Below are 24,966 nucleotides of genomic sequence, written 5' to 3' on the forward strand. Positions count from 1 at the left end.
GTAGAATGATATATTCACTGCAACAAATATTACTTCTCCTCCTTCCCCTCCTCCATCTCCATCACATCCCCCTCCCCTCCCACCCCCACCCCCACAAACCCCCACAACACCAACAAAACACCGCACAAACTCAACATGGGTATCGAAAACACAAAAAAAAAGCAGCCCCAACGGCGCAAAAAAACAAGCCAAAAAACCAAAAAAAAATTACAAAACCCACACCTTTCACACCCGCTAAATAAAAACAACCCAAACAAACAAAGACCAGCCAGCGAACAAGACAGACTTTTTGCTCCCCCTGGCCTGACTGCAGGATTCGGCATTCGATATTCGGCATCGGCATTCATCATGGCTAGTGTAAGTGTAGTGTAGTTAGTAATTTCCGTCGTCGTGAAAGAAAAAAACCCCTCTGCTTGTCCGCGTATATACATATCAAAGTGTGGGACTGTAAGAGAGACGGAGAGAGGGAGAAAGCAAGAGGGAGAGGATGAGTTAGGGAGGTGAGAAAGAAGAAGAAAAAGACGGGATAACAGAGAGGCGAGGAAACATAAAAAGACGCAATGCAATACATGACTCCCCCACCCCGTCTTCTTTCCTCTACTGTCCTCTCCCCTCTCCTTTCCTGCGTTCCATCCGCACACACCATGCACAATCTCCACAACAGGGCCCAAGCCCAACACGCAGCCGGGCTATGCTATGCCAAACTCCAAGGTCGTGTAAGAAAAGACATTAGAAGAAAAAGGAAAAGTCTAGTAAGAACAAGGGGAAAACGAAGAAGATTCTAAACTGCACACGGACTGTTGTAGCTCGAGTGCGGCCGTACGGGTCCAGGTTGAGCGAGGTGCGAGGTGTGAGGTGCGAGATGCGAGGTAGGGAGATGACCGTCATCAGCGTGCGTCGACGGGCTGGGGCTGCGAATTGACCTGGAGCGTGGGCGTGAGAGAGTGGGAGTGGGGCGAGAAATGATTTTGGCGGTTGGGCGAGTGGTTGTACTGGCTTTCTTCCTGCGTGTTGGGCCGGGAACCCGTGTCTGGGCCGAGATGGGGGTCTGGGATTTGGAAGTCGAGCTGGAGGGAAAGAGGGGTCATGTTAGCAAAGCTGCTGATGAGTGTGTCATTAGAGAGGAGGTGGGGAGGAGTGCATAGACGTACGGTCAGGTAGCCTGTGCGGCGGAGGGAAATAATCTGGACAGATTCCTTGGCCCCGACGTGTTGGTTCCAGCTCTCTATCCAGGATTCGAGGTCGGCTAGTTTCTTCTTGACGCCCGTCAGACCGGCATCGTCCCACAGCCAAAAGGTGGCCACGCCCATGACGGCATCGAGCCATGCGCGAAAGGTAAAGGGGTCAAAGGCATCGATCAAGGTGTCGTTGATCTTCTTGATCAGCAGGCGAAAGTCGTCTTCCGAGATGAGGGGATCGAGAATCTCCGGGTACAGGTTGGCAAAGTTCGGGGCCAGGTCGCCCTTGATCATCCAGTCTCTCTTAATGCGGATGATGCGTGTGGTGTTGTACAGGTCCGACGTCAACGGGACATGGGGGTTGGGATGTGGAAAGCATGGGTGCGAGGGACCCCAAGGGAACTCGGAGGCGGCATCGTCGTCGTCGTCGTCGTCGTCGTCGTGGTTGTTGTTGTTGTTGTTGTTGTTGTCGTCGCGCCGACCCGAGCCTGAACGCGAGGCCATGGACGATCTGCCCGAGTCGGGGAGGGAGACGCGCGAATGGTTGGGTTTGGAGGGTAGGGCGGTGCCCAGCTCAAGGTCCTTGTCGTCCTGGGCAGGGTCGACGTCGACGTCCTTGTCAGTGGCCGCATGCAGGGGCGCACCAGGAGGCTCCCCATGACGGGCAGATGCAGGAAACATGGCAGAAGCAGGACCCGGGGTGGGCGGCTGGGAGGCGGTGGGCAGGCTCCTGGGCAGGCCAATGCTCGTGCGACCGGCGATGCTCTCTTCGCCCGTGGAACGTTGGACGACGAGGGACGACGGCGCAGGGCTCTGGCGGCTCTGGCGGCGCTGGGGGAGGGTGAGGAGCGGGTATTCGTCGCGGTTGTCGAGATGAGTGGGCTGCACCTGCACGGGCAGATTCGGATAGTAGTAGTTGTGGTGTTGGTAGTTGTCGGCACGCGGGGAGGCCTGTTGCCGTCGCTGCTGTGGCGATACTGGTGGTGGGGAATGGGGGGAATGGGGGATGGCGAGGGTGCGTGGTGAGGAGTTGACGGGGTTCCAGAGACGCGAGGCTGGCGGGCGCGGGGGCGGCGAGCGCAGGTTGAGGCTGAAGAGACGGTTCGTCAGCGACCAGCGGGCAGGCGCTGAGGAGGATGGCAGTGTCGAGGAAGCAGGCGGCGCAGACGGCGCAGACGAAGCGGCGGGGGTGCGTGGAGGCGCCGTGATGACGGGCGGCGTGGTGTTGAGGGCGAGGGTGGTGAGGCTGCGGCTGCTAGGGGAACGTGGTCCATGCGGGCCAGAGCGAGCAATGTCAGGCTGGCTGGCTGGCGGCTGCAGCGACGACAGTCCCAGCAGTTCACTCTGTGTGCTATTAGGTCGTTGCAGTCCAGTCTACCACTGTAAGTTTGAACCCGGGTGCCGTTCAAGCAGTGCAGCACCAGGCAGGACAGACACGTTGGAAGTTGGCGTCGTAGTCTCTCGTGAGGTGGTGTTGTAGTAGGTAGTATGCAGCAACTCAACGTCTCAAAAAGCCCAGGACAAGACAAGACAAGACAGCAACAGCACAGGACAAGGACGGCGACGGCGGATCTGTTGCGTGCGGAGAAAGAGAACTGATCTGCAACACCATAAGTTCCATGCACAAACAATAATGGGCAACCAAAAAAAAAAAAAGGCCGCTGCGTCTCACAAACTGCCTGGTCACAAACAACTCCACTTTGCTTGCCAAAGACTCGTCCTTTTCTTTCTTTCTCTCTCTCTCTCTGTCTGTGTCTGTCTGTCACTCACTCTCGCTTTTTCTCTTCTCCTCTTGCCTTCGCTTGTTCTTCGTTTTCTCTGTTCTCTCGCTTCTTGCTTCTTGCTTCTCGCTTCTCGCTGCTGGTCAGGCGATCCGGGTCACTCCCGCCTTCTTGTACTTGACGGCGACGACGACGACGACGACGACAACAATAACAACAGCGACAGAGGGAGCAAGCCATGACCATGATGACCGTGACCCCAGAGCAAGTCAGTCACAGTGCACATGCATGGCCCCTGTGCGACACCTCTCGCCCACGGCCAGCCTGACAGCCATCCTAGCCAAGGACCATCACATCACCACTGACGACAGTGGTTGCCCGCCACTCCCACAATGACACTCTTGTCGTGCACTACTGCTCACCACTCTACTCTACTCTACACCATGTACTACTCTACACCATGTACTACTCTACCTACCAGCACCTACACCGCACCCCATCCCATGAAACACATGGACCCCCAACCACCACCACAGAACGTGCGACGTTGACACCACAACAAACCCTCCCCCCCCCCCCCCGTCAGAACAAACATTCTATAATGTCTAGCGCCCCGCACCCACCACAAGCCCAGCAATCTCCTGCCGCTTGCCCTCTTCCCTCCCCATCCGAACACGACCGTCGGCGAGCCAAGGCTGCGAGTTCCGATGGCTGGTGCTTTGGCCCGTTCTGCTATTGTGAGTGATGATTGTGTTTATGCACACTTTTGGCATGCGACCGATCTTTGCCGGGGGGGGGGGGGGTAAAAAGAATGTCGCATATCGTATCCGCCCTATCCGTGGCCAGTCACGGCACGTCTACAGTAGGTACCGGCAGAGTAGCTAGTACGTACTGTGTTTACCATGCCTCTGTTGCATGTAGAGGTACAGTGTGTGCTTACAATAGAAAACTCAAGATTCAGAGTCAGGCCGATGGCCCCACCCCATCGCGATTCCCTGGTCCCAAGTCCCAATGTCTGTTGTAGGAGTGCACTGCCTGCATAGTAGTAGGCATCGTCAGGGCGAAGCTCCCAACACTTCATGCATTGATTGCCCACGCCCCCACACCACATCACATCACAGCCTTCTACTTATCGTACTAGTACATACTGTATGCAGGTACGCAAGCCACCATCACCCTTCCACACACACACACACACACACCCACTCCCCCGGGCCCAAGCCACCTTTTCCCTTCCCTTTCTCTTTTGCTTTTTTCATCCTCTATCCTTCCTCGCTTCGCTTCAACATGACATGATCTTAGTCTCGCTTAGCGCCTCACTTTGATCGACCGGGTGCTTGGGGCTTGCCATCGGAACCCCCCCCTTTTAGTACTTCTGACGCTGAGTTGCGTGTGGTGTGTGTATCCATGTGACTGAGATACCGAAATGGCTATCTGGACATGAACATCGTCATCGTCATCATACCGCTCTACTCCAATGCAGGCACACTGTTATTTGGGTCCAGACCCCCTGGCTTCGAACCCCCCCCCCCCTCACGCCTCTCAACGGCGTCGTCCTCTACCGCGACTCATCATCGTTGGCGGCCAACATTGGCCTTGAGAATGTCCTGTAATTACACATCACACCCTTCCCCTTCATTTACATAGTACAATCAATTTGGGCAACGTAGCCTCCAAGACAAGGCCGAATACACTTCGCATATACCCAACGCTGTCGTAAGCTTTATTCTCGTAGAACTGAATCTCTCTCCATCTAGTAAGCCCAGGGTATATATATATCTCTCTCCTTTCCCGACCACCACGCGCCACCTGTATTTCCATGCAAAAAAAGAAAAAAAAAATCAAGTAAAAGCACTTACCTGATCCCGACCACTCCCTCATTGGTCCCCCTGGTAAAGCACTTGTATACCATGTACCTACATACCACATGTCGTCATCGCCCTGCACTGCACCCCCTTTCAGCTTCGCTTGTTCGCGTCTGCCTGCATCTTGCGCATCGCCTCTCGATGAGCGTCCAGCATCTGCCCGCTACGCATCATACTCTCCATCTGAGACGCCCGCTGTTGTCGTTGCAATTCACGCTGTTGTCGCTCCATCTCCTTCTGCCGCCTCTCATTCAGCAAGACCTGCCGCTGTTGTTCCACAATAAAGACTGCCGTCTGAGGAGGCGTCACATCTCGCACACTATCCCTCCATCCTGCGTAGAGTTGCTCTCGCTTTTGGCTTGATTGAGAACTACTGCTCCGTTTGGGTTGGTGCGAATCAAATCCAACCGGTGGGCTCTGTGCAGACCAGCCTTTCGTCTGCCACTTCTGGGATGCCGATGGAGGCCCTCGGCGTGGAGAGGTCATCGACGTCTGGTGCTGGAGCAGAGAGATCCCACTCTGCTGCTGTAAAATCTGTCGTCGTTGGGCCAGAGTCATGTTGTCCATTTCCTTCTGATCCACCAAGAGGTTCGCTGCCGACGATTTGGGCGTCAAGGACTGAGACGACACCCGATTCTTTATAAGAGACTCTCGTTTTCCCAGCAATGTATTGCTCGGTAAAGGGGCGAGCACGTCGACATGAACGCTCGAGTTGGATCGTGAGAGATTACCCAAAGATGGGGCAGCCGGTGATTGACTTAACGCTCGCTGTCTCTTCTGTGAATTCAGCGAGAATTTTGAACCCGATCGAATCAACCCCTGGCTGCCAGTTTCCTGCGCGTTCTCCTCGGGTAATATTCTTCTTGAAGACCTGCTACTCGCCAGCAATGATGATGCTAGCTCCTCACTGACCGGTGCAGGTGTCTCTTGTGGGAATCCTTTAGAAAGGGCGATGCCTGGAGAATCTGGCGTTTCCAGTTCGTCGAGAGTGGGCTTTTCGGCCACTTCCAGATGCTTGGCCCATTCGTTCGTGCGGTACGACTGTGCCACCTTGGACAATTTTGTGGTTAGTAATCCATCCCTTAAGCTGCCCACGTGTGACTCGGCGCGTTCTACTTGCGTCAATGCCACCGATTTCGCTTGCTTCGAATCGGAATCTTTTTCATCTTCATTAGTTCCAGGTGATGACGTGTCAGCTTGTATTCGCGACTCCCGACGGATTGATCCTCCGTTCGATAACTCATCTGGTCCGGATTTGATGCTAGTTGTCAAGGATTGTCCAGCTCTCATCTGCGAGGCTGGAACTTCAGGTACAGTGTCGAGGGCAGGCTTATCTGTTGCTTCACCTTCTTCCTTCGGCGGCCGATTGCTCGCTGCCTGACTTGCAGCCGACTTGTCTTCTGCCTGCTGTACCGAGACATCGGGACCTTCAGGGATTACTGGCTGTTGGGCGTCCAAAGGTGATACAGGAGAAGTTATTGGACGCGACGAAATGGCATCGTTGTCATCGTCCAACGTAGCCGCAACCGACGATGCTAGGTCGTCATCAGCCTCTCCGCTTATCAAATCTTCCTGCGAGTAGGTGGCATCACACGAGGCTCGAAACTTCATAGCCGACATATCTGAGATCCGTTTCGACATAAGCCTGGTACTGTGGGCGCTAGCTTGGTCAGAGTCCGGAATTGCGGATACAGATGCGTTATCATCTGCGCTATTGGCGTCATCTTCGGTCGGCACAGTAAACGGAAGAGGTACTACTACCGGAGGTGGTGGTGGCGCTGATGCTGGCTCGCTACTCTTCGTTTCCATCGGTCCAGCATGGGCTGTCTGCGCTTCCACTGGGTTTCCCGAATCATCAATCTGGCGGATGTCGTCATCATCGCTGAGAACACCGACAGTGATTGTAGTACCTGCATGTGGATCACCATGGGTGGTCTGTGTAAGCTCACGTTTAGTCAAGTCAACCATTTCCATCCTCTCGCTCCCAGAGAGTTCCGTCTCCCCAATGCTAGTCGATCCTTTGGGCCCAACGGTGGATGATCTGATGCTAGAGGCCTTTGTATTCTTTTCGCCGTTGCCGTTGCCGTAAGCAGCTTCCCATTGCTTTCGCTCCTTTTGGACCTCGTCTTCGATTTTGCGCCCATGAGCCTCGTCTTCGCGTTCTTGATCTTTTTGCTTCTCAAGTTGCTGCGCAGCACTGCTCGCACGATGTTCTTGCACCAGCTTCCATACACGTAACTGTGATATCACGCCAAACAAAGCGATGATGACGATGCCTGCCAGCTCAGCTTTGATATTCCTGGTCAGGGGATAAGAGTTGGTATTAAGGGGAAATACACCATCGTTCAAACCTATATGGGATTAGTGGCGGGTAAATCTGATTGAGGCAAAGACATACTCCATAGATATAGCCAAAATTCCTTCCAGCCCGAGCTGGCCAAACAGTCGATGCCAAGTATGGCAGCCGTAGCGCCCGAAAAAGCAATAGAGGCGATCAGACCGTAGTTCCGCGTGTACTGGCTGAAGTACAAGGAGTAGCTTCCAGCACTCATACAACCGATGAAGATGGCACGGCCTGTAGTCGACGTGATCAGTCCACCTTCTTTCAGACTGAGGAACCACATGCTGAGGCAGAATCCGCCCAGCAAACACCCAAAGCCTTCAGTGATGTCTGCAAAGACCAATGACAAGGCGCCAAAAATGAGTCCCGTGACGAAAGCTGCCACGAAAAAAGCGCCTTGTACTGCATTGGACACTGGCGGACTCATCAAGTATACGATCAAGACTGATACTGAGAGTGCGGTGAGGTATGCTGCAGATCCGAACACATATACCCTAGGCGTGATCAGTATCCGTTGGGGGGAGTGAACCATACTGCGTACCACTTGTTCTTGATCCCAATAATGGCATACACTAAGCCACTGATGAGCAAAACAACGCCAGTCAGTCCCATGGCAGGATTGAGTCTAGGCTGAATGGGTAATGGGTTATCGGGAGCAGCATCTACAAGATGACAGTTAGAAGATATATGCTACTCATCGTCAAAAGACATACCGGCAGTACTCTGAGGGATGGACTGGTCGACAGTAGATGTAGCTGATACATGACTCGTGGTGCTCAAAGTCGGTGCCTCTGATGGACTGATTGATAAAGGTGTTGTTGAAGGAGTGGGAGCCGAATCTAGTCTTGTCCCTGACGGCGATGGAGTGACGGTAGGTCGAGCAGAAGTGATGTCACCTCCTGACCGAATCTCAGCCTGACTGTCGTCTTGCCGGCGCACAGCAGCATGAGGTGCCGCCGCCACTGCATGTATACAAAAAAGGAGCGCGAAGAATGTAATGAAAGAACGTAGGGACGGGCGCATAGTGCCAGATTATTAGTTTTGTCGGTAATAGGTCAATAGGCAAGTAATGCCATGGGTGTATTAAGATTATGTCCTCGAGGGCTCGATAGAGGTCCTAGTACGTTGAAGAGGGAAGGCGCGAGGGGTAGCTACTCGTAGCGAAGACAACAAGCGCAGTGGTAGGATAACCGGCTGGAGAAAGAAGCAGAGAGGGGGGTTAGGTAAAGACTGTGGGTGTGGTTATCGCAGTGTCAGTGTCAAGGAAAGTAAGTGGTCGGCTGAGACAAGCAGGACAAGCAAGTGGTGGAGGTGTTGGCAAGAGGATGCAGCAGGACCAAGTAGGAAAGGGCAAGCCAGGGTAGATACCGGGAGACGTCCACTATGTCATATATCGGCACAGCTGGACAGGATTCTCAACCCGTTTCGTGAAGCGAGAGGCTTAATCCGGCAGGCTGAAGCATGGAGAAGTCGTCGAGGCCTGGTGGCATCTCTTTCCGGGAACTAGTATAGAAAGTAGCCGTGGAGGCAGAGTGTCAGACTGTCATTGGCGTGGCTTGGTCTTTGGGATAGCCGAGAGAGGGAGATTGCAATCATCAAGCCACTGTCCGCTCTGGTAAACAGGTTGCCTAGCTCTCAACTCTCTCGACGCAAAACAAGGCCAGCAGCCAATGAGGCCAGCTACAGTGCCGCCGCTGCTGACTTTGCCCAAGACATGAAGGGAGAAGAGAAAGAGTGAGAGAGAGAGAGAGAGAGATGGTGGACCGGCTCAGACAGCAGGATTGCAGGACTGGGTACCTGGTGAGACGTGTGTGGCCGGGTGTGATGGGGCATGCATGCATTTATTTGCATGATGAACATGGCGATGTATGTGATAAAAATGCCATGGTACCCCATGTCGTAGCAGCGGCAGCAGCAGCAGCCGCCACGACATACAGAGTCCATACAGAGTAAGTAGCGACGCGTCCTGTTACTGTAAACAAGTGTGTATGTACCTATGTACTAGGAGTAGGTAGTAGGTAGGGAGAAAGCAGCAAATGTGGGTGAATCAAGTGGACGCGTTCCAAGATGGCGCACGTGGACCCGGACAAGGCAATTCGATACCGGTAGGGCTGCGGGCTGCGCCTTCCGCTCTCAGGGGTGCTTTGTCGAGCTTTCCCCCCCATGCTTTGCATTAAACTTGAGCGTACATGCATAACTCTGTTCTCCTCGGCCGCCCCGCTCTCATCATTAAATATAGTTTGATCGCTGTGGTGGTACAAATACAATTACCTACTCTACACGGCAAGGGTGAGTCTGTCAGAGACATGGCATGGATTGGAAAAGAAGCAAGATGTGCACAATCAAGGCACTCTTGGGTGTACCTATGCGCTCTGCCATCTGTACGCAGGTACATATACTACAGCACATACCATGGTAGATACCGGTACACTACACTGTTGGCATCGCGAGATGCACTGGCACTGATCGGCCTGCCTACCCATGACCATCGCTCCCTCCATGCATGTGCCGAAGATCCCGTTCACGCTATTTTGTATCGCTTTCGGGACGGGAAGAGAGAGAGGGGTTTTTGTACTAGTAATCTCGGCTAGTTTGAGGATCACGTTACTTGTCTTGTGCCATCAATACAGCCAGGATGTAGCAGTGGCAAATCACATGATACTCAAACTACCCGACCGCATGAGTACGTTACCGGTACCTACCTACCGGTCCATACCGGTACACCACAAGCGTTAGCGCTCCCGAGCACACAGTTGGGTATCTACAAGGCATACCTACTGCTAACAGACTAGGATTCGTCGACAAAATCATTGCTGTTCCCAGTTGTAATGCCCGCAAACGCATAAACTTAAAAAAAAAAACCAAGTGACAAGCACCCACCATTGGCATGGGGAGGGGGGGGTGGCTGATCATCCTGTAAGCCCTCCTCCCCCCCTTCGCAAATACCTAGCTGCTAGTACTACCATCACAACAAGTCTTAGACAGGGGTTACACCACCACCCTCTTTCATCAACCTGCTACCTACTCTCTACATACCATGACCATTGGCAGGGTTGACATTGTGGGCGCAAGCCTTCCAATACTTAAGCATTTCCCTTCCGCCCACTCTCGTAACGAGCGAAAAAAGGACCCCCCTTGCTGATTCCGTCTCACAATCTAACTGTCGATGCTCTTCGCACTTATCCAGGGTCCCGAATCTCCCAGATGAAAACCTACGTACGCATGTGTGAGTGGGAGGCATTCTCGGGCAAATCTTCGTGTCGCTTGTCAAATTGTCTTTTCATCAGCAAACTAGGTAAATTGACGCTGACGGAGGGAGTTGACTGCCGAGCCGCACCAATCTGCACACCAAGGCCCTTAACCATCCACCAAGCAACAGCTATCTACTGCCCCAAACCCAGCAGCCACGCCGCCCTCTTCGCTTTGATCGCCCTTGGTGCGCAACAGGTAGCCCGCCTCCCAGCTCTCGACAATCTCCCCCTTCTTCTCCTCGCCGCTACCGTGTCGCCAGAGACACACTCCGTACACACCCAACTCGCAGATGACGCCCCCGCTCTGAATTTCTCCATTACGCAGAATGGCATTCTGCAGAGGAGGGGGCTCAATCATCTCCATCAGAATGTACGCTGGCCAATGCGTTGTCGGGAGCTTTTCCAAGAACGGCGGGATCGATTTTCGATAGACGTTGTTTCCCCCGCCCTCGCGTTGTGGCTTCAAAACATAGCGAGCAGCTGAAGCGGGGTTGGTGGCGAGTTCCCTTGCTTGCTGTCCAGCTTCACTATCGTCCAGTGGATATATCGGCGCAAAAGTGGCTAGCAGACGGGATGCGACCTCGGCATCAGGTAAGAAGCGCTTGAGATGTGGTGACTGTGGGGTGGCTAGCACTTGTTGTACCTTTTTGCATCCAGCAAGATGTGTTAGAATGCTGGGACATTTGATCGCTCGGCTCTTCTCCATATGAAGCCGTGCGGCCCAATCCTCCTCCTTGGTATAGTCGTCTGGCGAATAACCCGCCCGAAAGTACACCGTCGTTACTTCATACGTCATCGATGGCGAGCCTGGGGGCGTATAGAGTAACGTACGATCCGAGTCGAGCCGCGTATGCAACAGTGTCTCTCCAAACGGAAGGCGGAAGGTGCGCACTCCATGGCTCTCTTGCAATGCATACTCAATGTGTCTCTGATCAAAGACGTTTCTTTCCGGATCTTGTACAATAAACAAAAGGCACAGCGGCCGGTTCGAGAGCCCTGCCCCATAGGCCTTGTGTGCCACAGCCAGACCATTGGCGAGCGAGGTAATGGACTTGCTTTGACGCAGAGAATCTTTCTTGAGGATCGAAGACATTGATTTTGGGTAAGCGTCAATCCCAAGAAGATAGTTGTGCATTGCCGATACCTTCGATGATAATCCACCAAACGATGAAGCGATTGTGTTGAACTCGACTTGCTTCAAACCAAGAGATGAGCCCGCTTTCGCGTGTTCCTGGTGTACCATGTAATCCGACCGGAACAGACCAAGAGAGAGATCCTGAACATAGCCTTCTTTCTTCACTTCCAGGTGTGTTCTCCATAGCCGTGCGACAAAGTCGTCAACATCAGTGAGCTCTCCAATGATGTCGCGTAGCCACTCCTCATCCCGAGAGATGGCCGAGTAAAGCTCATTGTAGGCTTTTTGAATGGCCATTCCCTCCTCGAAACATGACTTTGGGAAGAGACTCGGGAACAGAGTGACGGGTGCTGTCGCTGCAAGTACGCCAGAGGGGTCCTGCGATTGCTGCACAAAAGACGGAGCTGGACGAACCGCTAAGCCATGGGCGATCGACCAGTCTTTCAAGTTCGAGAGCAGGTATGCCTCTTCATCGTGAGATAGCTGCGGCGGGTACTTTGGGTGACCCATTGTAGTCAGTACTGCAGTCTGTCGGTGCAATTGATGTGGTATCCTTCAGCACCTTCACGATTCTTGTCGGAGACTAACCGGTACCATACCGGTACTTACAAATGCTCCCCGCACTAACGTTGACGTTAACTAGCGACGAATCTGTCCCGACCCGCTTACTGCCGAAGGTCGAGACTCCTACCTGAGTGCCTTAGGAAATTCTGGATATTCCCCCTCCACAATCGTCTCATGTGCAGGTAGTAGTGGGATCACAGCTTCTTTTCGCTGGCTTCTCTGCAATGGCTGCCTTGCAACGTACAGCTTCTTGGGTCGGGGTTCACGTTCACGTCCGAATGCCCCTCGTCGCGTCCTCACATGACGTCGCGCGATTCCAAGAACAGCTGCAGCCATAACACAGGGCCACCTCTCACCCATCCTGCCAAACCCCAACCCGCACAGAAAAGAAGAAGGAGAAAGGTTCGACTTGTAATACCGCATTCATCCAAAACCTTCGCTCCCCAAGAACAGACACACGGGCAAATGACGCTCAACGCTCCACACAAACTATCCACAGAACATAGGGCTCATAAGAAGACCGAATCTTCCCGCACCATGGCAGACGCATCAGGCCCCGAAGCTGAGCCCAGCGATTGGAGCTTCCTCCTGAAATGGAATAATTACAGTGGCGCAGAAGACAATGGTGATTTGGCGAGCTGGGAACCAGAAGACGAGTTACTCCAGGAGAGCGGCTCATCTACAGCAGATGAAGATGAGCTAACAGAAGCGCAAACAGCAACAACGGGCTCCAAAATCGATGATGATGAGATTGTCAATATCATCAATGCCAGCATAGCACACTACACGAGTATATGGGAGCCCAATTCAGGCGTACCCAAGGAAGACTGGATCGTTTATGAGCCAGAGAAGATGTGGGAGGATGCAGAGAGTAAAGGCAAACGCCAACAAATGATAAGCAGGTACAAGGCGGAAGTAGACTGGTATACGGGCGGTCTGGATAGACTGTGTGAAGAAATCATGGAGTTCCCAGGCAGCAACTCAGACGCAGTACGTCAACAGTGTAAGAACTTGGAGATGACAGTCTACAATCTGGAGCTGGCCAGTTGGCTTCTGTCAATCTACTCCTTATCACCTGAGAGTGACAGCGACGGAGATATTCATGATACGGAACGTGGCGGCCAGTCACAATTGGCTCCTGTTGATCAGTCAGATCAACATGCTGCTGCAGGAATCATTGACCTCGGATCGCCACCTGCATCATCCATAGGCGATGCCAATGAAGTCTCTTATGTGTCACCGGTTGCAGCTACAGCGGAAGAGCACACGCCAACCTTTCTACCTTTGAATCTGCAGGATATACATACTGCCAATCATGGAGATGAACCTGAACAGGCTTCTCTGGCGACAGTCCGACGATGGCTTTGGAGGGATCTGATAGAAACCCAAGATCGTAAGCGGGTGGTATTGAAAGCACTCCACGAACTACATGCTGCAGATCGTGAAAACATCCGCAGCCGGCTTAAAGTTGTCGGAAAAGCAAAGTGCCGACAAGAGATCAAGGCCTATATCAATATGCTATCTAGAGACGAGCCTCGAATACATGGTGTGCTGCAGAGGGACTTTGTCAAGATCCAGATCATTGGCAGGCTTTTCTTTTCCTGGTGGTACTGCGACGACTACTCCACCAAGGCGCCTTCGAGAGCAGATTTGGGAGAACTTTCAGATGAACTCAGCAATAGCCCCTTGGACTTGGACGTCTTTTACGACTTCCTCTGCAAAATCATGGACACGACATTTAGTCAAGAAGCATTGCAACATCCCGATCGCCCGTCGCAAGCGGAAATCATCGAAATCTCCGACGACGAAGACTGAGAGATGTAGATACCGAGTAGCCTGAACATGGTTGTCCTGGCCTCAAGACAGGAGCCAAATTTTGATTTCTTTCTACTCAACGGTCTAGATGTCCGATGGATTAGAGTACATAGCAGACGATGGCCCCACTTCCTATCTAGATGGAGGATGGCGAATGTGCCTTGTCAGCTAGCTGCATTCAATCTATCCACAACCTTGCAAACCCTTAAAACCGTACAATGCATGATGCGTCCGCGCGACTGGCCACTCGCCAGAACATGACTACCTAGTCGATGTTCATTGTCGTCGTACGATGCGCGCGGCGTGCCTCGGCAGCGGAAGTTGGATGCTTTAGTAGCCGAAGCTGGGAAGAGACTACGAAATCAACGTTGAGGCTAGTATGGGCTGTGCTCCAGGTTGCATCTACTTGGCTTGGATGGGTACCATGGTGGATACTCTTAAGTCTTGACGAACTACTCTCTAATCCCGCGGGTTATGCGGTCCACAACATCTCGTTCGAGTTCAACTCATTCCGGATGTACAACAAAAGCAATAAGGCAAGACATGCTACTTAAGAATGATGAATGTGGATGTGAAGGTGCACGAATACCGAATACACAAGCGGACAATAGACGTGCATTCAAGATAATCTGCGGCGTAGGTACTGTACTGTACTCTAGCTGATGCCGTGCAGATGATGTTTCTCCAACCACATCGCCTCCCGCCAAAGCGTACTAAGACGGTACCCCTCACGCCGATCTGACGGGGCCCATACTATGGTTGTCATAGTCTCATAGACTGTCTAATCAATCAACCATGGTCTACTCTAGTAGTACTTGACTCTACTCCCGTTCCGTAGCCAATGAAAACACGGCCATTTGACACCGAGACCGGCACCCTTACTACTCTTCCTTAGATGCGACTTTACTCCGAATGCGCATGAAGTTATTTCTCTCTAGTCTGCCGCAATCCCGCCTTCTCTCTCTCTCTCTTTCTTCCAGCAACACCTTTCTCCCCCCATTTACCAAGTCAACGCAGCGCTTCCTTCAAAAAAAAAAGCAACACTCTCGCTGTGCATTCGCCATTATGGAGGCTCTTTTGCGGCAATCAAGGACCATGTGTCCATTTCTCTCAAAGACATCTCCCGCCACTCTGCGCTCTCTCTCCACGACCGCCGCTGGTCATGACGTCTCTCCAGGCGCAGGAAGCATGTCGAACCTCCAAGTTCTTGGTCGTCGATGCCCCATCATGGGCAAAGCGCTTGCCGTCCAGAGCGCTCGCATTGGCAACAGCGCTCTTGCGGGTGCCTTTGGCGGTGTTCGTGCTTACCACTCCCGAGTGAACCGCGCCAAGTTGCATACTTCAACCGTCAAGGAGGCCCAGGCAGTCGATCTCGAGAATCTGAGGGCCCAGCAGGGTATGTCAATATTCTTTACTTGCAATCTATCGACTCGCGTGTCCCTCCTACGTGATCAAGAATGGGAGGCGATCATCTAGTCCTGAGCGACCGCTAATCAAGACACAGCCTCCATGCCTTTCCCCCACGCCATCCAGAAGCCCGCAACCGTCAAAAAGACCCATGCTACGGCTCCACCTTCTGTTGAGGCCTCGCATTTCGACTACGAGGGCTTTTACCACAATGAGCTGGACAAGAAGCACAAGGACAAATCGTACCGCTACTTCAACAACATCAACCGCCTAGCCAAGGAATTCCCCCTCGCCCACAAGGAGTCCAAGGATGAGAAGGTCACTGTGTGGTGTTCCAACGACTACCTCGGTATGGGACGTAACCCACAAGTTCTCAAGTCCATGCACGAGACCCTCGACACGTATGGTGCAGGTGCCGGAGGAACGAGAAACATCTCAGGTCACAATCAGCACGCAATGGGATTGGAGAGTACGCTTGCAAAACTTCACTCGAAAGAAGCAGCGCTCGTGTTCTCGTCATGCTACGTTGCAAACGACGCCACACTTGCGACCCTCGGTAGCAAGCTACCCAACTGTGTCATTCTTTCCGACAGCATGAACCACGCCTCGATGATTCAGGGCATTCGTCATTCTGGCGCGAAGAAGATGGTGTTCAAGCACAATGACGTAGCCGATTTAGAGGCTAAACTGCAATCCATCCCCGCCGAGTATCCTAAGATCATCGCATTCGAGAGCGTGTACAGCATGTGTGGCTCCATCGGACCCATTGAAGAAATTTGTGATCTCGCGGAAAAGTATGGCGCAATCACCTTTTTGGACGAAGTTCACGCCGTTGGCATGTACGGACCACACGGTGCCGGAGTTGCAGAGCATCTCGATTATGAAGCACACAAAGCGGGCAGACCCCAAGGCACTATTCAAGATCGCGTGGACATAATCACTGGAACTCTAGGCAAGGCGTATGGCTGCGTTGGTGGCTACATTGCCGGTTCCTCCAAGCTCGTGGACACCATCAGGTCACTCGCACCTGGGTTCATTTTCACAACTTCGCTCCCACCCGCGACCATGGCAGGCGCCAAGGCCGCCATAGAGTACCAGGCCAACTACCAGGGAGACCGACGTCTCCAGCAATTGCATACGCGGGCTGTGAAAGACGCGCTGGATGCAAAGGACATCCCTGTGATACCCAACCCAAGCCATATCATCCCAGTCCTTGTTGGAAACGCAGAAACTGCGCGGAAGGCCTCGGATCTCCTCCTTGAAGATTGGGATATCTATGTTCAGGCTATCAACTATCCTACCGTGCCTGTCGGTCAGGAACGTTTGCGCATCACACCTACACCAGGTCACGTACGCGAATATCGCGAGCACTTGGTGAAGGCTTTGGATGCCGTCTGGACGCAGTTGGATATCAAGCGTACAAGCGAATGGGCCGCCGAAGGGGGTTTCATTGGTGTTGGTGAGGCAGGAAAGGTGACAGAGCCTCCTTTGTGGACAGACGAGCAGCTCGGACTTGACACCGTTTTCAAAGAGTTGCAGGCAGGCCAAGGCGCGACTGGCGTGCTTGAGGCTATTCTCGAGAACGAGCGCAAGGCTACGGCTCAGGCTGTAGCTGCTGCTGCTTAGGCATGTGAGGCTGTCGTTGTGTTTGGCCCCGGTATATATAAATACATATATGTATATAGCATGTATTGGTCTGGTCACTCATTTAAAAGTTCGAGATCTGAGCAGCTGTATAGTCAAATTGTGATTTGCAATCGACAAACGCTACTTGCCTGCTATTACCGTTGGATGTATCTGCTATTGTCATTGTGCGTGTGTGCTATTGTTATCGTACAGTATTGCAAATACCAAAACCTGGGACTTCTTGGCTTGTGGCTGTGACGTGTTCGCAGTAGTGAAAGTGAGAGCACGGACTCATATTGATTGAACAATACACCGCGCTAGCGGGTGAGCTTCTCTTTAGAAGTTCGAGACAAGGCTCCACCACAACCAACAACCGCGACGGCCGCAACGCGACCTCCCATTATCCATCCGCAACCCAAGTCTTTTCCAACTACGGAAACCTTTTCCACACATTTTACGACTTTTTCTCAACGACCGCACTGGACACATCGCCGCATGCTGCACGACGCGTCGTAAAGAGATGGCTCTTCAAAAGCGAAAGCGGGACGACGACCGCCATTCTCGTCCATCGCCGCATCGCCCACAAAACCTCGGGCTTGCACAGCACGGCCAACAGACTAATAGCCCGCGTAGCGGTGGAAACGGGGGTCCTGCGGGTTATGGAGGTGCTGGCGCTGGCGGCGGCGGTGGTGGTGGTAGACGTCAGAGCAGAAATGGCGGACGTGGTGGCTCCATGGTGCCTCAGAGCCCCGTCGTCAGTCACACATCGCCAAGTGCAATGTCTACGCCTCCGAATCCATTCCAGTCAGGGCGGCCAGCACAAGCGGCTTCTTCTGCCCCTGCGCCGCCGCAACAGCTATCGAGGCCTTCCACACCACGCCATGTGCCAGAGAGTAACGAGTATCTGACGCCTGCGCGAGTGGCCAACTGGGACACCGGCGCACGAAATGCCGTGGTGCAGGCCGCCATGACCGCACAGCAAGAGGGCGATGCGCTAACACTTGCCGTTGTCTTTCACGAAATCATCGAGGCATCTATGAACCAACTGCTCGGTGCGGACGACCTGGGGTCTCTTGTGCGCGAGATTGTCGCTGCGCCCACCCATGAATCGATTGATTCCGTTTCTACGTTCCTGGATATGTTGAGCTCTCTGACACAAGATGACGGCAAACAAGCGCTAGTCCGACAGCTGCTCGTTGCGACCGAGATCGACGTCAGTCGCATGCGCTCAGAGCTGGAAAACGACCTACTCAAGACGCTGGGCCTAGTAAGGGACAGCTTCAGTAAGATGGCTGTTCGGAAAGCGACCCACGCACTTTACCGCCAATCCAATTACAACCTCCTTCGCGAAGAATCCGAGGGCTATGCTAAGCTCATGACCGAATACTTCACCACTGTACATAGCGAGCCGCCGTCTCATGAAGCCGTCAGCGAGACATATCAGCGAGTGAATGCATTGATAGGGGCCTTTGATTTGGACATTGGTCGAGTGCTCGACGTGACCTTGGACGTTTTCGCAAATATGCTCGTCAAATATGGAAAATTCTTTGTCAAATTCTTGCGCGTGAGCGCCTGGTGGCCAGAACTACGTGGTCTCGACGGCATTGAGTGGCAGGAAGCCGACGTACCTACCCTTCCACAGTGGGCACTTCCTAGTTCGCCACTGTGGTATTACACAGACGAAGAAAAAGAGACGCACTTGCGTATGCGTGAGGCTCGTGATCGCAAGTTCTGGAAACGAGTTGGCGATTTAGGCGATCGCATGGGCATTCAAGCTTTCTTTGAACTCGGTGGACGCCGCATTACTCTGAACAACCGACCCGCGCAACTGATGCCACCAGTCGAGGGCGCTCCTCTCACCAAGCAGCAAGCAGCTCGTATGTGGATGGACGATTGGATGGAACAGACAAAGACTCTTCCTCCATCTGGAAACGAGATAGCGGCTCAGCTGCTCGGTTTCAAACTTCGATTTTACGCCTCCGATGCTCGCGACAAGTCGGATACACTGCCCGACAACCTTATCTACCTTGCCGCTTTATTGATCAAGATAGGGTTCATTTCCATCCTGGACCTTTATCCACATTTGTATCCATTAGAAGAAGATATGCCTGCGCACAAAGAACGACTATTGCAGGCTAAGAAAGAGCGGGAACAAAAAGAGAAAGGGGGAGTGGTCAATGCCCTCACCATGGCCGGTGCCCTACCAGACGACACATTGCCGCCTGCCGTTTCACGTCTTCGGGAGACCGAAAGCAAGTCTAAACCGGAGTCTGAGCGAAGCACTCCTGGGCGCACCGACGAAGGAGGAGACACCAAAGATGTCTTGCCCGAACCTAGGGACCAGAAGTTTCAGCTTCTTCAGAGTCTACTGTGCATAGGCGCTCTTCCAGAGGCACTCTTCATCCTGGGCCGTCATCCCTGGTTGCTTGAAGTACACCCTGAACTGCTTGATCTTATCTTCCGTCTTGCGCATCACTCTCTCAGCAAGATATACGAAGACGCGAAACCTGAATCTGGCGAGAGCACCGATCCCGTGACGAAGGGCACCGGTCTCCGCACAACTCCGAGGCCAAGCGATTATACTCCCCGACGGACGCTCCGTTGGGCTAAGCCGGACCAGCGGGATGCAGGTGATGGAATTGATTACAAGTTTTATTGGGAAGACTGGATGGATAATGTCCCCGTCTGTCAAGAGGTGGGTGACGTTTTCAAGTTATGCAACACCCTCCTTGGTCTTGTTGGACCAGAGTGCGGCAAAGACGTCGTTCTTCTCGCCAAAATTGTACGAATTGGAAAGAGGAGTTTGGCCGAAGACTCATCGGACGAGAATCGAAAGCGCTGGATTGATTTCTCCGCTGCTTTCATAGCACCCGCCTTGTCCTTTACTGGCAAGAATCCAGGTATCGTCAATGAGGTCTGGGACTTGCTCAAACAATTCGATACTGCCACAAGATACAACATCTATCAGCAGTGGTTCTCCGGAAACAAGCCCGCCATCCGTGCCGCGTTTGCAGAAGTGCAAAGTCGAACGAAACACGAACTGTCCCGAGTTTCTGCGACCAACACCAAGGAGTACGGCCGGAAGCTTGCAAAAATCTCTTATTCCAGCCCTGGCATTGTGTTCAAGTTGACAGTAAAGCAACTTGTTGCCTACCCCAACATGATTGATGCGCTAGTGGAGTGTAGTCGATACCTCACTTTGTTGGGCTATGATTGCTTAACCTGGACATTGGTGAACTTCTTTCTCAATCCCGACAAGGGATCTACGCAAGACGATGGCATGTTATCAGCGCCCTGGCTCAAGAACATCGCCTCTTTTGTTGGCAAAGCTTATCAAAAGTACAACCTCATGGATCCAGTACCAGTGCTACAATACACCGCTTCCCAGCTACTGCGTTCAGAAGGCGAGCTGTTCATGTTGGACGTCCTTGAGCAAATGATCAAGTCCATGGGAGGCATTGCTGTGAGCAGTTCAGTGTCAGAATCCATGGTTTTAGCGCTATGTGCAGGCCCGGTCCTCCGTACCTATACACTACAACATCACCTCTCTGACTATCGTCAGCAAGCTGGCTCATCCGCAAGACGACTAGTCAAATGCCTCAAGGATACAGGCCTGGCGCCACAGTTGCTCATCGCTCTGGCACAACATGTCGAGGCCTATCCCCATCGTAGCGACCAACAAGACACCCCGGACAAGGTAGTCCTCTTCAACATGGACAAGCTCCGGTCCAACCTAGCCCAGTATCTGGAACTGCTCCGGTCATACCTTAGCGTGAACGAGTTCGACAGCCTCTTTCCTCCGCTCATCGAAATGATTGCAGACTTTGGCGTCGAGCCTGATGTTGCTTTCACTGTCGCTCGTGCTAGTATCACCGCAAAGGCGAATGCATTCAGAGCGGAACAGCGAGCAAATCTGCTTCAAAGCAAGTCAATGACGAGTAATGACGTGGTCATGGAAGGAACGCATGATTCAGCCGAGCAACACACGACTCCGCCTAGTGGTGATGTCGAAATGAAAGATGCAAAACCATCTACCAGCCAAGACCTGACTCCTTCAGAAGGTACTCTGCCTGACGTGCCAAATGCACAAATCGAAAGTCTAGCAGAAGAGCTCAAATCTTCGATTCCAGAGACTTTTGCGGAACATCCTTGCGTATCTTTTTACGTCACGTTCTGGCAGTTGTCATTACCTGATGTGGACAGCAACGGCATGGCACAACAATATCAGAAGACGGTTACGGCATTTGAGCGACAGTTAATAGCAACACCCATTGCTGAGCAGCGTCGCGGAGGATATAAGCTGAACCCGCCAAGGAAAGACGCCGACGAAACTCGTCGGATCAAGCTTGAGATTGAGAAACTGAAACTCGAAAAAGCAACTGTTTCTCAGGCCAGTCTTAACACGCAATTGCATTTGCAGAATGAAATGCGACACTGGTTTGATGGTGTACCAATGTTGGACTCACGCTCTGATGCACTACACAATGCTCTGCTCCAGGATTGCTTCCTCCCACGGAGTCGCATGTCTTTGCAAGATGCTCAATTCACCGCTACCATGCTCAATTTCATGCATAAGTCGGGAACCCCAGGATTTCGGACCATCAAGCTACTCGACCTTCTTTTCACCGTCAACAAACTAAGTTGCATCATCAGCATGTACACCGAGGACGAGTCGAGAGCTTTTGGTCGCTTTTTGAATGGCGTGCTTTGCGAATTACAAATCTGGCACGAGAACAAAAACGACGCCTTTGCCCGGTGCGCGCAAGGAGAGAAAAAGAACTTACCAGGATTTGGAAAGCGCTTTGATGCGGATCGGACAGCGACCGATTTCCTGTCGTATATGGAGTTCTGCTCGCTCTTGTACAAGTGGCACAAAGCTCTTTACACTGCACTGAAGACGTGCATAGACAGTGGTAACTGGATGCAAATTCGCAATTCCGTGAATGTTCTGAAGGCACTGCACCCTGTCTTCCCAAGGGTGGACTTCATGGCAACAGACCTACAGCACACAATCACCCAGTTAGCGGAAGCCGATTCAAGACAGGACCTGAAAACTTCTTTGCTTTCCATCCTCGGTGATCTCAACAAGAGCAAGAAATACTGGCAGACAGATCACGAATTTCGTCAGGTGAGTACTCCAGATAACCTCGCTCACCAGGCATGTATTGACGTATCCAAGATGCCCGCACCTCCCACACCAGTGAATGGGCATGACAAATCTGTCACAGAGAAGGCGAAGCCTTCATCGGAGGCATCTACGCCCCAATTGAAGCCAACGGCACCGGCCTTTAAGCCCAGAAACGAAGTGTAAGCACATATTCCGCGTATCAGCACACCCGACATAGTACTAATCATCGACATTTAGTAATGGGATCCATGCAACCCCCCCGGCTTCTAAAGATGATACTACTTCCAAGCGACCGGAATCTACGCCAGCGACACCTGCGCTTCCTTCAAGAGAACGGGAATCGGCAATGGTGCTGGACGACAGGGTAACTGCCCCGTCACAGCAAGAAGCAGGGCTGCCTGCTAGGACAACTACAAAGCCTGGTCCCCCTATGCATCCTTCATCTGTACCTCCTCGCCCCGATGGGAGAAACACACCAATTCACTCAGCCTCGAACACCAGAGCATCGCACGCTTTACCAACCAGGCCAGATTCGCAACCTCCAAGGAACCGACAGCCTGAGCGACCCACCACCATGGACCGCCCACTTGAGCACGGTACACACCACCGTTACGATACTCGAGCCCCTCCCAACGAGTATGGACGTCTAGAGCGACCTAGTGAACCTGTACGCCAACGAGAACCCTCTCCTGGACGCCGTCCACGACCTGTTCCTGGAGGCAGGACGCCTGAGAGAATGCCAGGTGGAGCTGACCATCGTGAGTGGTCAGGCCGAGATCCGAGAGATTATGATGATCGAGCGATGCGTGGACACCCGCGTGACACACGAGCTCCTCCAGTCCGACCACCTCCCGGCTGGGATCCGCGCGACACTAGAGATCCACGCGACCAGCGCGATCGGCCAGATTCTCGCGGCCATACTGCCCCCATTCCTATGGAACCCCGACGCATGCCGCCGACTTCGTCCATGGCACATGAACATGTAACAGCACGTCGAGACGGACCGCCTCCTTATCGTCAAGGTGGAGAGCGAGGCGACGGACCCTCAATAACTCCAAGATCGTCAACTCCAGTCGCTGCTGCATCAGTAGGCGACGGTCCCACTGTGGATCCTGCACGTGCGGCTCTAATCAATCAAAGCGAACAGCATGGTCTACCTGAGCTATCGAGACAGGACCGCGACAGTCGTCGCGACCGAGACTCTCGTCCACAATCCCCTCGTCGCGGAGATGATCGACGTGGCGACGATAGGCGTGGCAATGAGCGTCAGATGGATGACCGGCCACCAGCCTACCACGGCCGTCACGATACTCGGGATTATCGAGACGAGCGCGGACTTATGCAGGGTCCATTACCGAGTGGTCGAGATCGTCGAAACGATGGTTCTGCGATTACCCCAACAGGTCCACGCGTAGATCGAACAGAAGCTTCAGCTTCATCTCGTGCTTCTCGCGAGATGTTTCAGCCAACCCAAGGTTCAAGGCCATCAGGTCAAGATCCCAATTACGGAAGACTAAACCAACCGTCCGAGTCGATGCCGCCCTCTGGCCCGCGGAGTGAGTACACTTCGAAGGGAGACCAAATGGAACAACGGCTAAGTTATACAGGTGATCGTCCACATGGACAATCTCAGTCATCCACTCCGATCGCGCCGACAGGCCCATCTACACCTGGTGGGATTCACCCTAGTAGGCTTGAAAACATACAAGGGAAAGGACCAAGTGGCCCACCCCTTCAAACGAACATGTCCAATGCTCCAAGTGGACCACGAGGCTCAGGTCGAATGCCTCAGGGACCTATGCCTCCGTCGCCTGTTGGACGAGGTGCACCCACTGGCCCAGCCGTCAATGATCGTGGACCCAGAAATGCCACTAACCCACTACGGGCGATCAATAATGTCCTCACGCAGAACACACCTGCAGACCGGTCATTCGAACGAAATGGGCCACCAGCTTCCAATCCCGCTGTACGTGGTCGTGGATCAACGCGTGCCAATGGTTCTATAGATGCACCTGGTGGCATGTCCAGCCCCATGCCGCCACCCTCGCATAATCCCATGGCAATATCACGGCCTGACAGTCAGCAATCACGAAATAGTAGACTGGAGCCCGGACCTCCCCATCTGGAACCCACTTTTCAAGATGAAGGACGGTCAGATTCGCGTGGGCATCGCGAAAGCAGACGCAGTGAGCGCTCCGCTCACGAGCGATCCACCGACCGCAGTGACCGCCGCCTCGATGAGCGAGGCGCCCGGAATGTTCCCGTTGACCGCCTTGGCCCCCCGGAAGAAGATCGTGGCTCAGATCGTGATCGCCGCGAGAAAAGCAGGATCGACCGTGATTCGAGCAGAAGAGACCGCGAACGAGACGGTGGCGAGCGCTCTGGCCGCGAATCGAGGGAGCCCAGCAGACGGGAGAGGGTTCCAAGAGAAGATGGAAGGACCTCTGGAGGCGACGGCAGGGATAGGAGGAGTCGGGCTAGTGCAAGCAGTGCAGGAGGGCCAGAGGACGTCCGGAAGAGGACGAGAGACGCTACGGACCAGGGAATGCCGCATGGAGACGTGAAGCGGAGACGTTAGTTGCGTTGCGACGAGCAGCGAGAGACGGACACGAAGACCCGGCAAAAAAAAACAAGCACGCAAGCAAGCAAGACCACCATTACAACCACCGCCCAGTGCAGGCAAAGGGAGGACTCATCATTCTATCATGGAAACAAAAAAAAACCCAGCTTTCGAGCCTATCATCTATATCCATTATTGGGATTTGTGCATTCTATGGAGTTTTTCAGTTTGTCAACGCATCACGATACCCCCCCCCCCCAATTAAATTTTTGGAACCAAAGGGCACATTGTATTTGTATTTATATCACAGTATATTATGTTTACTTTCAATCATTTAAATTCTGGGATTCTTTGGACTTTCTTGTCTGTGGACGG

General features: G+C 53.0%; 6 protein-coding genes across 6 annotated transcripts; 3 read left to right on the top strand and 3 right to left on the bottom strand.

Annotated features, from left to right (window-relative positions):
* Positions 1-153: 153 nt before the first annotated feature.
* IAQ61_011782 (uncharacterized protein) lies at positions 154-3,145 on the bottom strand (the record flags this gene model as incomplete). Its single annotated transcript, XM_066099349.1, has 3 exons — positions 154-1,067; positions 1,152-2,520; positions 2,949-3,145. The coding sequence occupies 3 exons, from the start codon at positions 3,143-3,145 to the stop codon at positions 888-890; spliced, it is 1,746 nt and encodes a 581-aa protein (XP_065950868.1). The 3' UTR covers positions 154-887.
* A 964-nt stretch (positions 3,146-4,109) lies between these two features.
* IAQ61_011783 (uncharacterized protein) lies at positions 4,110-9,092 on the bottom strand. The gene is made up of 4 exons (XM_066099350.1): positions 7,819-9,092; positions 7,647-7,767; positions 7,163-7,599; positions 4,110-7,115 (listed from the first exon to the last, which is right to left on the bottom strand). The coding sequence occupies exons 1-4, from the start codon at positions 8,126-8,128 to the stop codon at positions 4,858-4,860; spliced, it is 3,126 nt and encodes a 1,041-aa protein (XP_065950869.1). The 5' UTR covers positions 8,129-9,092; the 3' UTR covers positions 4,110-4,857.
* Positions 9,093-10,462: 1,370 nt separating this feature from the next.
* Positions 10,463-12,001, bottom strand: IAQ61_011784 (uncharacterized protein; the record flags this gene model as incomplete). Its single annotated transcript, XM_003844302.1, has 1 exon — positions 10,463-12,001. The coding sequence occupies one exon, from the start codon at positions 11,999-12,001 to the stop codon at positions 10,463-10,465; it is 1,539 nt and encodes a 512-aa protein (XP_003844350.1).
* A 519-nt stretch (positions 12,002-12,520) lies between these two features.
* On the top strand, positions 12,521-13,870 carry IAQ61_011785 (uncharacterized protein; the record flags this gene model as incomplete). The annotated part of the gene is made up of 1 exon (XM_003844303.2): positions 12,521-13,870. The coding sequence occupies one exon, from the start codon at positions 12,521-12,523 to the stop codon at positions 13,868-13,870; it is 1,350 nt and encodes a 449-aa protein (XP_003844351.2).
* A 476-nt stretch (positions 13,871-14,346) lies between these two features.
* Positions 14,347-17,052, top strand: ALV1 (5-aminolevulinate synthase, mitochondrial). Its single transcript, XM_003844304.2, has 2 exons — positions 14,347-15,266; positions 15,375-17,052. Exons 1-2 carry the CDS (start codon positions 14,783-14,785, stop codon positions 16,901-16,903), a joined length of 2,013 nt encoding a protein of 670 aa, XP_003844352.2. The 5' UTR covers positions 14,347-14,782; the 3' UTR covers positions 16,904-17,052.
* A 371-nt stretch (positions 17,053-17,423) lies between these two features.
* On the top strand, positions 17,424-24,609 carry IAQ61_011787 (uncharacterized protein; the record flags this gene model as incomplete). Its single annotated transcript, XM_066099351.1, has 4 exons — positions 17,424-22,031; positions 22,083-22,210; positions 22,269-23,587; positions 23,639-24,609. The coding sequence occupies 4 exons, from the start codon at positions 17,424-17,426 to the stop codon at positions 24,607-24,609; spliced, it is 7,026 nt and encodes a 2,341-aa protein (XP_065950870.1).
* Positions 24,610-24,966: the final 357 nt, after the last annotated feature.

The sequence above is a fragment of the Plenodomus lingam genome (genome assembly GCF_022343315.1).
Source record: "Plenodomus lingam strain CAN1 chromosome Unknown scaffold_20, whole genome shotgun sequence".
NCBI lineage: Eukaryota > Fungi > Ascomycota > Dothideomycetes > Pleosporales > Leptosphaeriaceae > Plenodomus > Plenodomus lingam.

Excerpts from the sequence above, each read along its gene's own strand:
- IAQ61_011783 (XM_066099350.1), bottom strand. The coding sequence starts at position 8,128 with ATGCGCCCGTCCCTACGTTCTTTCATTACATTCTTCGCGCTCCTTTTT. Across the intron at positions 7,600-7,646 it reads ATTGGGATCAAGAACAAGTG|GGTATATGTGTTCGGATCTG; the intron begins GTACGCAGTATG and ends GATCACGCCTAG. Across the intron at positions 7,116-7,162 it reads ATTTTGGCTATATCTATGGA|GTTTGAACGATGGTGTATTT; the intron begins GTATGTCTTTGC and ends AATCCCATATAG.
- ALV1 (XM_003844304.2), top strand. The coding sequence starts at position 14,783 with ATGCGCATGAAGTTATTTCTCTCTAGTCTGCCGCAATCCCGCCTTCTC. Across the intron at positions 15,267-15,374 it reads GAATCTGAGGGCCCAGCAGG|CCTCCATGCCTTTCCCCCAC; the intron begins GTATGTCAATAT and ends ATCAAGACACAG.